General features: G+C 47.8%; 1 protein-coding gene across 1 annotated transcript in view; it reads left to right on the top strand.

Annotated features, from left to right (window-relative positions):
• Nucleotides 1-268: 268 nt before the first annotated feature.
• The window catches only part of LOC121684898 (echinoderm microtubule-associated protein-like 4), a 70,944-nt gene continuing 59,063 nt past the window's right edge, over nucleotides 269-12,149 (top strand). The window contains exon 1 of the mRNA XM_042065027.1: nucleotides 269-697. Within this exon, the coding sequence (XP_041920961.1) occupies nucleotides 673-697 (25 nt within the window). The 5' untranslated portion in view covers nucleotides 269-672. The remainder of the gene's footprint in view (nucleotides 698-12,149) is intronic.

Genomic DNA, 12,149 nt, shown 5'->3' with positions numbered 1-12,149 from the left:
AAACTGTGATGTTTCAAGAATTACACTCATAGGCACATTCAGGTTTGCTTAATTATGATCACCAAACACAAGGAGCGAGCGAACAGTATAGACTAAATTATTAGGAAACACTGTTGCGTCAATACGTTTTAGGCCATTCGTTAACGCCATAGTTCCACAAATCCAGAATTCCAGAATGACTGCGTTTTAAATTGCCTGCCCTTATCTGAATCTTGCCCTGGCAGGGTTAGATGAATGTGTCAAAAGTGAGACGCGAACAGCTTGGGCCACTCAGCTTCGGCGACAGAGGGGAAGCGAGGTCTGCCAAATCGGGCGGAGTCGGAAACGCGAAAGCTGAACCTTGCCTCTACTCCCTCCCTCCCCCGACGGAGGCGCACGATGATCGTGGAGCTGAAAGCGAGCCTGATCTGAGTGCCCCAGAAAAGCACTGCGTTATCCGGACAGAGAATCGCTGCGATTCGGGTTTGACCACAGTTCACGGAGAGAGCACTGTAGCGGCCGACCGAGGCTAGAGCGGTCCGCGTGAGATCCCTTTTGTGACCGCCAGTCAGAGGCCAACATTGTCCCAGTTCTCGTCGAATACTGGGACAGAGCTAGAAGGCGCTATCGGCAGACAGACCCCTCCAGGAATATCACCCTCCGGTGTTGTGCGCCGATATTCCCCCCCCAGAAATGGACGGTTTCGCCGGCAGTTTAGGTGAGTGTGCCACAGTCTGGAACGTGTAGCACTATTAATAGAATGTCTCCATTGTATGCCGGACATTGATAGAGCCAATTTTACCTATGTATTGTCCACCCTGATATGTTGAGTTCAAACGGTTCGTACACGTGTTTACGAATGTAAATGGCAAGAGATAGATAACCTTATCCGTGTCGTAGATATTTGTGGCAATCTCGACATAGACTCCATGCCTTTACTACAACTGTGTTTTATTACACTGCTTTCTGGAGACCACAGAAAGCTTGGGTAAAAAATACCAGTCTGCGTTGCAGTAGGCTACTCAATGTCGGCAAGGTACACGGGGTTTGTCTGGTTATCGATGTGGTTCCCATGGTGTAGCGTGAACACCACAGAAAGACAATATTATTGTAAACGCCCAAGACAAAATGTACCAGCGAAACTTGCCGACAGGAAATTATTGATTTATATTGCCAGATCGTCAGGGGTGCGTTCTGCAAGGATGGGCGATGCAGAGGACGACTTGCGAGAATGCCAACGCTGCGCACTTTTGCTGGTGTGTGTCTGTGTGGACGTGTGAAATGTGGTGGTTCACATGGGCAGAGGAGGGTCTCTCACGCACTGTAATGCCTGTAGGCGAGACAATACCAGTGCAGTTGAATAATACATCGATTTTTAATTATTTCCATCAGAGATGCCATCCCATTGCTTATCACTCGTTTGCATTTAGGCTACTGAGGGCGCTGGTAGCCTAAACTGTAACAAGTGTCGCGTTTGTAGCCTACACACTTCACACAAGTGTTCACTGGATATAGCCTATAGAAGGGCCTCATGATGGCGTGTCAATCGATTTAACACCACTTCAAACCAGCAAAATAATAAAAGAAAGCCTTCTGCACTTGTTAAGCTCTTTCTTCTGTCATATTTCAGATAGTCTGTTGTCTCTGTCAGTCAATGTGAGGAGAAGGAACACATATTGGCAGACGTCAACATTCGCCACGTTGTCTAGGTTATTGGAGCCCTAGCCTACGCCTGGTTGATAAATGTAGGGTCTGTAGCCCATCCTCTCCATCTCATACAGCCAACAGACTGTGGTAGATTAGGGCCAGATCTGTCCCGTAGTGCCCTACTACAATGGTTGCCTAGTTCTGTGTTTGTCTACTCCTTATCCCGACCAGTCTACCGCCGGGTGGTTATATCATTTCATTTTATCCCGTTGCCTAGTTACATGCGGAGGAGGATTTTTGCGCGTAGGCTACAGCTCGACCAGACGACTTTGGAGGATAGGTTGCCTTGACGATGCCGCGTCAGCCAGCTGCCGAGGGTTTCCGGGATGAGTCAAGTGAGGGCACCGGAAGAGTTGCTCTGACGACCACGAGGAAGCTTATTTTGTCCGCTTTTGACTGTTAATGCAATACTGGGGCGAGAAGTGGGCCCTGGTGGTTTACATATTATTATGGCGGAAAAGCTTGAGAGCACTTAAAGAAGCCTGGGCGCTAGCTTGGTTGTGTCATTCAGATTTTGCATAGGCTAGTTAAAATACTGAAGTATGTGAGGTTTCTAAAAGTAGTGCCTGGTTGACTAGGCTGTAGTGTCTTTATGGATATTTTGTACCACGTTATGAATAACACTGTCCAATAACAGTGAAACACTGGCCTTCATTGTGTTTCACTGAGTAGCCTAATTGTATGGTTGTATGTTGTTGACAACATGTCATATTGTTATCCCTGCCAAATAAGTTGTGGTTTGGTGTGGTTTGTCTGTAAACAGATTTAGGCTACACACAAAGACTGCTTGAAAATAAGTGGAAATCCATTCAATTTTGTTGCAGATGCCATCATCTGCCTCGCGGCACTTTGACACATTTAGGTTAATTTTCGCTAACATTGTTAGACATGGCATTGTGGAGGTCTGCCCTCTCTAATTGCCCTCCTACATATACTAGACTGCTGGTTAATGAACAAAGTGCGTGGTGATATTTTAATGGAGCTTTCACACCTACTCATAATTCTGGGTTGCCAACTCTCACACCTTTACGGGCAATTTAAGGCTGTTTTCCGCTGATACACATTCGTCTCCCACTGAAACTGCAGAAGAGGGACGCCATCTCCTGCCTAGCTGGCTCTGAAGGCCGCAGCTCCTTGCAGGGTCAGGTGTATTTATACATTTTGGGCTTTCTCAAGGAATAAATGATTTAGAAGCTGAATTGTGTTGGATTCTGTCAACCATTTGAAGGACTCTTTAGTCTGTTCATGGTTTATTACAGTTGTGTGCGTGTGTTTGTGGGTGCATAACTGCATATGTTGATGTGTGTGTGAGAGGGAGTGTGTGTGTGCGTGTGTGTGTGTTGTGACTCTCGAGGCCTGATTTTGCGACGACCCTCTCTGCACCCCGTCGTCACTTAAATGGCCAGACACGCGTTAAAAAATAACCTCCTCCAGAGGCCAGGTGCACTCGCCCCCTCTCCCTCTCTCTCTCTCCCCCTCCTCACATTCCCCACCCGCCCGGCCCCACGCCCCCCTTCCTCCCCCACCCCCCCCTCCATTCCGCAGGGTCCTCAGTGTCCCCGCTAACACACGCCTGCCGTTCCTAGCGCGGTCAGCCTTACGGCACCTGTGGCCAAACGTGGGCCACCACAGAGATGGAATTCCCCCTGCATTCTGCCCTGCATTCCCTGAGCGGAGGGTCACTGGCACAGGCATTAGCCCCCAGGGGGGCAAATAATAGAGCGTAGCCGGCGACATGCAATGCATAAATATGTGTGCTGTGTGTGTGTGTGTGTGTGTGTGTGCGTGCGTGTGCGTGCGCGCATGTACATGTGTTTATGTGCGTGTGTGTACTGTGTAGTATTTTGGACCTGTGTTACTATTGTATTGTGCAATATGAGTCAGTAAAGTTGTGTGTGTGTGTGTGTGTGTGTTAGAGGCCTGTGCCTAAGCCAACGTTACTTCTGGGATCTTCTGGTATGTGTCACTAGAGTGCTTAAAGCTTGCCAGACAAACACACCCGTCCTATGGCTAGAAGCTGGGAAGGACTTCTATCACTGGTGTTTAGCTTAGTTCTGGTGTGCATACTTCTGAATACTGAGACGCCATGTCCGTGCCCTTCATTATTTTGATACTGTTTAAAAAGTACTGTAAAAGTAAAAGTACCTTGATAGTAGATGGCAAAACTTGAAATGTATTTGTCCAGATATTTGGGATATGTTCGGAGCGCATTTGCTAAATTGGCATTGACTGCAGAATGCATAGTCCAGCCAATCACCAAAGTGACCTGACCAAAACACTCATTAATGTGCTTGAAATGACAAATGAACTCCTCCCATTTTTACAGCTCTGTTTAAAATTCTGGCTGTAAAACCATCATAATACATCCTATGGCTCAAGGTTTATGTTTGAGTGAACTTGGCACGAGTTTATTGTGTGTGTGTGTGTGTGTGTGCGTATTGCTGGGTGTGTATTTGTCGTGGAAGTCAGCCGTAACAGGAAAGACTAGCAGGGGATCAGGTTTCAGAATTCCTTCATAGTGGAGAGAGAGAGTGAAATGGAAAGAGAGGAAGAATGAGATGGGAGAGATAAAGACGGAATGAGGGGGTTGTCTAGGGAGGAAAAGGATACATGAAAGAACGAGTGAAAAAATGAGGAGAGTGTGAATCTGTATACGTGTGTATATCTGTGCGTGTGTATTTGAGAGAGGGAGAGAGAGAGTAAGAGAGGGAAATAGAGAGAGAGAGAGCGAGAGAGAGAGAGAGAGAGGAAGAATGAGAGAGAGAGGGAGAATGGGATACTCATCTAGAGTGATTCCAGATGCAGGAATGCAATTTCCCCACCTTCCCATTTCTTTCTCTCTTTTACTCTCTCTCGCTCTCTCTCTCTCTCTCATAACAATAGATTAAATTGCAGCTGGAATTCTTTCCTCGTCTTTCTATTTCCCCCTCTTTGCTATCACAGATATCTAGACATTCCGACGGACCCAGACAGATGCTCTCTCTCGCACACACAGCTGGGAACTGAGTTAGACACCAGCTAGCATGCTGCACTAAATAAAGCCTACTGAGGAATATGTGGGTGAATGTCATTGCCTTTATAATGGCATGGTTAGCTCAGCTCGGCTGTGTGATATTCTGTGGGATTTCTTGTGTGTGTGTGTGTGTGTGTGTGCGAGTGTGTGTGTGTGTGGGGAAAGACACTGACAGGACAGTCAAACTGATGACTGTGTGTGTGTGTGTTGTGTCAAGTCGTGGAAGAAAGGAGTAGATGAGAGAGAGAGAGAGAGAGAGTCCTTCATATGTATTCGGTGTTTCCTTTTCATGTCATTCTGTTCAAATCTAATACCACAGATGCTTTGGCAACACCTTTAGTGGTAACTTCTGTCATGGCAATTAAGCATATTTACCAGGGACGGCCTTTACGTTCACGTTCAATAAATGCATTGATGTGTCTGTGTCTGTGTGTGTGTGTGTGTGTGTGTGTGTTTGTGTGTTCAGGGTCTGCAGCTAATTGGCTCATAAATTGTGTTGTGTTTCCTGCTGTGCTCAGGAGAGGAAGCAGGAAGTGTGGTGTTTCAGTCTGACTGGGATGTTGAGGTGATGTCTCTGCCAGACACACACACACACACACACACTCACACTCACACTCACACTCACACTCACACAAACACACATCCATACACCCAGACTGACAAACACAGACACATACAAACACCCTCTTGTATATAACCAAGGAGCACACAGACTGTGTGCAGTGCACACTCTGCAGTACAGAAATAGAGCAGTCTGCTGACCCGGATTTGGCATTAGGGCTGCACAATTCTGGACCAAAATGAGAATCTGTATTTTCTTGCTTACGACTGAATTCTCTCACAAGCTTATATTAAGGATGCACGATTGTAAAATCCTGGGCCATTACTGGTGTTTAAAATAACAATTAAGCCGATAACCGATACCAGTGTTTTTAGTTTGTTTGGTTTACTTTGTTTTTGTTGTCCATGATGCCCTTTTGTGGCAGGGGAACTGTGCGTGGGTACAGCACCTGGTATTGAGAGGCTATGCGCTGCAGTTTGCGTGCGCTTCATGGCAGTCTTAGCCACCGCAGTTCTGGCTCACCATGCAGCGATCTTTAGGCAGGAGATCAGAGAAGTGGTGGCCAAGCATGCCGCTGAGCTGCTCCCTGCAGGAGACACACAGAGGGAATTGTACAGCAGATACTTCATCTTGCCCAAGAAAGATGGCAGTCTCAGACCCATCTTAGACCTGAGTCATCTGAATGCCTATTTGAAACAAATGCCATTCAGAATGATAACTAGGCATCAGATCTCTGTCAACCTCTGAATGACACGTTCTTTCACTTTGGAATAGTGTCCAGGCACAAGAGGTATCTGCACTTTGCATTCGAGACGTTCAGTCTTCCCTTTCAAGCTCTCCCTCTCTCCCTGAACATTTAAGGTGCGTAGTAGAGATGCGCGGATGGGCTATTATTTCAACCGTAAACGCATAGAAAAACTGATCATCCATCCGCACCAATGTTTTTTGACCAATTTTCAAAACCGCACCCGCCCGCCATCCGCTGGTTGTTTTAATGTATATGGGTGATGCGTTTGATTGGTTCAACCGCCACCCGCCCGAATTTAATTAAAATATTATATTTCTTCACGTCATCCGCCCGATCCGCGGTTTAACCGCGGAGTCCGTGGCTGTAACCGCGAACCACGCATCTCTAGTGCGTAGATGTAGCGCTTGCCCTCCTGGAGACAGGACGGCATCTGCATTAGGGATGCACAGAATCCAAGATTCGGTTTCGGCTGAATCTTCAGCTTTTTTTTTTCTTTCTTGGGGTGGGTGGAGGGGGAGGAGGGGGGCTTGGGGTGGGAGGGGGTGGAGGGGGTGGAGGGGGTTGGAGGGGGTGGGCGGGGGAGGGGGTGGAGGGGGTTGGAGGGGGTGGGGGGGGGGAGGGGGAGGGGTTGTTTTTGTCGGGAAGGATGCGTGGCTCACCGCAGGGCTCCTTTAATCAGGATTAATCAGATTAATGTTAACTACTGGAAGGGTTGGTGTGTGTGTGTGTGTGTGTGTGTCTGTGTCTGTGTGTGTGTGTGTGTGTCTGTGTGTGTGTGTGTGTGTGTGTGTGTGGGTAGGGCGAAGTGCAGGGTCCGCTGTAATCCTGTCCTAGTTAGGCCCTGTCAGGTTGGGTCTTGTACTGGGTTGGATTTAAGATCATGTTAAAACCCAGAGGATTAGCAGCACTAATCAAGATACAGCAAAAATTAAGATAGATGGATGGATAGCTAGCTGCATGCTTCAGTGTATATAGAGGCAGTTATTTCTTAGAACATAATACATGAATTGTAAAAACACTAGGAAGTCCTTTGAGGGGTGTTGAATTCCAGTGTGTGTGTGTTTTGTAAATGAGTGTGTATTTTGTCCTGCAGTGATGTTCTCTGCTGATAAATTGAGTGTTATTTATATTGCAGGCAGTTCAGGTGCAGATAAACTAACCAAAATCAAGTATCACTTACACATAGATGCATCAACACACCACTCACACACCACACACACGCTAGCTCTCTATTTCTCTCTCTGCTCTCCTTCTCTCTCTGTCTCCACTCTTTCTCTTCTGTTAGTCTCTCTCTCTCTCTCTCTCTCTCTCTCTCTCATCTACTGTCTATTTTTTCACCTTTCTGGTATGATGCGTGATGTATCTTCTGTCAGTCAGTGTGTGTGGTGGCGCACACAGATGACCTCATTCTGTCCCCTTGCATGCACTGCGGCTGGCGAACGATGATGACCCGAGAAAGTGCTGAGTAAGGATGTTGGAGAGTTTGGGCCCAGAAATCCTGCAGTGCAGCTCCACTTGTCCCTCCTTTCTCCTCTCCTCTCCTGTGGTACTTTTCCACGGCAACACCGTTCCAACTTGGCAACAAAGCTGAGGGCTGTTGCCATGCCGACCAGGTGGAGGAAGTAAGAATGCAGGGGGAGGGAGAGAGGGAACGAGAGGAGGAGGAGGAGGAGGAGAAGAGAGAAAAAAGAGGAGAGAGCAGGTTGAGGTGTTTGGCATTGAATGACAGGCAGAGGGGGCTCTTTGCTTTACACTGCAAGAGACATTCGAGTGTGTTTTGCAAATGTTCCAACAATATTTGAGATGGAGTAAATGCAGAACATGACACATGAGCACACATGCGTGCAATCAGAAAAAGTGCAAATACTGTATATTTACAGTAAATTCACATCATACCTCTCTTTTGTCGAAAAGATTGTTTTGGTTGAGAACAGACACAAAGAGAAGTGTCGAGAAAGTTTCTTTGACCCTCCTTACCTGTATCTCCATAACTCATCCACCTTCTCTCTCTCTAACTTCCTCTCTCCCTCTCTCTCTCTCTCTCCCTCTTCCCTCTCCCTCTCCTCTCTCCCTCTCTTTGTCTCTCTCCGCTGTGATCCAGATGCTTTGTTTTGAGAATGCACAGCCCTGCAGCAACACAAGGCATCCAGATCCTTCTTTTCCTCTTTCCTTCCTCTCTGCAACAGTCTGTCGCACACGGTCTTGTGTGTGTGTGTGTGTGTGTGTGTGTGTGTGTGTGTGTGTGTGTGTGTGTGTGTGTGTGTGTGTGTGTGTGTGTGATACGGTTATTTAGGCGAGTGGTGGCTTGTAAGTCTGTGTCTCATTTTTTGCATTTTCTTGACCTGAAGTGAAAAAGTTCTATGTTCATTGAGTTAAGCCAATATATTACAGCTCCAATTTACACACACACACGCGCGCGCGCGCACACACACACACACACACACACACACACACACACACACACACACACTCACACTCACACTCACACGCCTTCACCTAACGGCCTAACTCTTCAACAGAATCTGAAACCCAGCTGCAGGGTGGTCCATGGTTGAAAGCAGGGCTTCACAAACACACACACACACACATACACACACACACACACACACACACGCTTATGCTCACACACACACACACACACACACACCAGACACACACACATACAAACAAACATACACACACAAAAACAAAACTCATACACATTGTACTGCTGGTCACAGTTTATTATGCACACAACTCATCTGGTTTTTGTGAAGTGGTTTGTCTTTTTTCATCTTGGGTTGAACTGTTCATTGTTATGTCCCTGCATCAGTAAGATGGTGTGTGTGTGTGTGTGAGAGAGAGAGAGAGGCTGGTCTAAGTGTATGTGTATATGTGAATGTGTTGATGACAAATTATTGTGTGTTATGATTGCTTGGGTGTGTTCAGAAGTTGGATGGTTGGATGAAGCTTTGGTAAGTAAATGAGTGATGTGTGTTTGTGTCATGTCAGTCATGTGTGAGAGAGTTATCCTTTTACATTGAAATCTGTGTGTGTATATATATATATGTGTGTGTGTGTGTGTGTGTGTGTGTGTGTGTGTGTGTGTGTGTGTGAGAGAGAATGAAAGAGAGAGAAAGTGTGTGTGTGTGTGTGTGAGAGAGGGAATGATGGAGAGAGAAAGTGTGTGTGTGAGAGAGAGTGTGTGTGTGTCTGGGTGTGTACTCCTGTGATTATTGCTGCCGTGTTGCTGTTTTATGACTCCTATCTGTGTGTGACTGAGTTTCTGTTGAGCTCAGATTGATGAGAGTGGGAGTACCATAAAAACTAGCATTTGACTGCATGATACCACATCTATTATTATGATGCTGAATCCATAGAGAAGGAAGGGAATTAATGGAATATAGGGGAGTGAGAGAGTGAGTGACTGAGAGAGAGACAGATAGAGCTTGAGAAAGAGAGATGGATAGAAAGCAGGAAAAACAGATACAGTAGACAGTGGGAGGGACAGATAGAGAGCGAGAGATAGATAGCAAAAAAAAAGATGGAGTGAGCTTTGCTCCAATATTTGTGTTAATGATTGACTTCAATTATACATCATATAACTGTGTGTATGTAAAACAGGTTCACCTTCACTGGCAGAGATAGGACCGTTTCACTTGACCACATCCTGTACACACACACACACACACACACACACACACACACACACACACACACACACACACACACACACACACACACATACAAACAAAGCATAAAGACACATTCATGCATGCAAACACGATTATACTCACACAACGAACTCATGCATACAGGCAAATTCTTTTTCAAATGCACGCACACCCACATACACACGCACACACACACACACACACACACACACACACACACACACACACACACACACACACACACACACACAGATAGAGCATGGTCCTTCCCCTCGTGATTCCCCTCCAGCTGCAGGATGCTTTGTGAAACTGTCAGCAGAAAGTTTCCAGCCAAGCAGGTGGCACGGTGCCCAGCTGCAGAAGCACCCTCTTGCACCGACCTGCATGTCTCCTACTGCCACAACCCCCCAGAAGCACCCTCTTGCACCGACCTGCATGTCTCCTACTGCCACAACCCCCCCCCCCCCCCCCCCCCCCCCGTCCCTCTACGCCAAGCTTCCCTGGAATTGAGGTGTCAGGGCAGGTGTTGCTTAGATGTCAGAAACCTTTCTGCCCGCGCTTCCACTCGCACCTACACTACAGCACGTTTGCAACCATCCGGTCGAACATGCAACCAGATGCCCTCTGTGAAATGAGCTAATTCCATTTCTTGATGCATGTGGTCTCCTGGATTGAGTTACAAACCCCTGCGTACGGGAAAAGAAGTCTCCCGCTCTCATTCGTTTACTGTATGGGAACACCAGTGCTGTTCTCCGTGGACTTTGGGCTGTTTTGTAGCAGGCACTCTCCTGGTAGTGGAGACAGACGTTTCTGGTTATTAGCGCTGAGCAACCGCTGACTGATCTCAGCAGCTCTCCGCCATGGAGATGTGCTGTGTGCGTTTGCCAGCAGTATGGAGGTGATAGTGGGCTGATAATTGAGTTAACAGCAGTAGGAGCAGGAGTGTGTGTGTGTGTGTGTGTGTGTGTGTGTGTGTGTAACGGGGTGGTGGTATTTAAAATCCGGGTGCAGGGGTTGGTGCGAAGTCTCGGCTTCCTTGTGCCTCCAGCTTCAGTGCCCAAACGTCCAACCCCCTGCACCCCAACCCCAACCATGTAGAGGGCCTCTGCCACGCTAATTGGAACCAGGGGAAGCAAGAATGCAGGCAGCACTGCCAAGGGGGTCCAGGAGAAGCAGGGGATTGAAGGGGGCTTGCGTTCAGGGAGGGCTCCACTCACTACACCCCACCCCCTAGCCACACACACACACACACACATACACACACACACACACATATACAGGCCCAATCATAGAAACATCATCCAAAGACATGCACACAACCACACGCAGCAATAAACAAGCAGTTTCAAGCAGTGCCTAGCCATTTAGATAAGATCCTGTGAGCTCAGACTACCCCACATGCACACCTCTGCACACAGACATCACAGACATGCCCATGCAGACGTGCAGAATACTCATGCATGCACGCTCCTCTTCAGACCTATACAGCTTCCCTCACTCTCCTTAAAGACAGGCCCACACGGTGGAAATGTGACACACACACACACACACACACACACACACACACACACACACACACACACACACACACACACACACACACACACACACACATTCTCAATGTGCGCACATGTACCAAGCCCCTTGCAGTCCTCCCATCTGTTGGGCTACATGTGCAGGATAGAGAGCACCCTGGTACAACAGCTACTGAACCATCTGTTTTAGCACTGGTTGTTGCACAACACACACACACACACACACACACACACACACACATGCACAGACCCACACCATTAGATCTAATGTGCAGTGTCATTTTAGACCCTGGGCACTGGTTTCATTCGTGCACCATTCCCAGCTAATGTGCTGCGTCAGTGCACATCTCTTCCCTGTGCACCGTGCAGCGTGGCTCGCCCTGTCCCCCCTGCTCTCCTCCCTGTTTCAACGTGACGTGTGGGTCTCTCTGTTTGGGCTTGTGGAGCCGAGCGTAGGGTGCAGGAGGCAGAGGGGTAGTGGGCGAGTGCGCCAGCTGCCCTGTCATTTCACTCCTGCCACCCGCCACGGGCCTCCCACTCATGACGCAGGTGGACGACTCTATGGGGAGTCTGCCCCAGGGTGCTGACTAGTCATTAAGCCACTCAGATCAAGGATCTATCTGTGTGCACGTGTGGCTTCCTCCATATTGATCGCTGTATCTATCTATATGGCTGTGGCTACCCATCTGTCTGTATGACTGACTGTACTATCTATCTGTCAATCTTCGTGTGGTTTTGATAGCTGTGCCATTTTGGTTTGTATGTGTTTGAATAGCTGTTCCCTGTGTGTGTGTGTGTGTGTGTGTGGTTAGCTGTAGCATTTGGGTTGCTGTGGCGTGTTAAGTGCTTGTGTTTAAGTGTCGGTGTTAAGTGGCAGTGTTTCTGCTGCTGCTGCTTCTCTGGCTGCTGTGCTTCCTGCTCCGTGCGTATGACGGCAGGGCTCTGAACATGT

Source organism: Alosa sapidissima, chromosome 16, assembly GCF_018492685.1.
Source record: "Alosa sapidissima isolate fAloSap1 chromosome 16, fAloSap1.pri, whole genome shotgun sequence".
Lineage (NCBI taxonomy): Eukaryota > Metazoa > Chordata > Actinopteri > Clupeiformes > Clupeidae > Alosa > Alosa sapidissima.
This window is presented reverse-complemented; position numbering and strand designations above follow the sequence as displayed.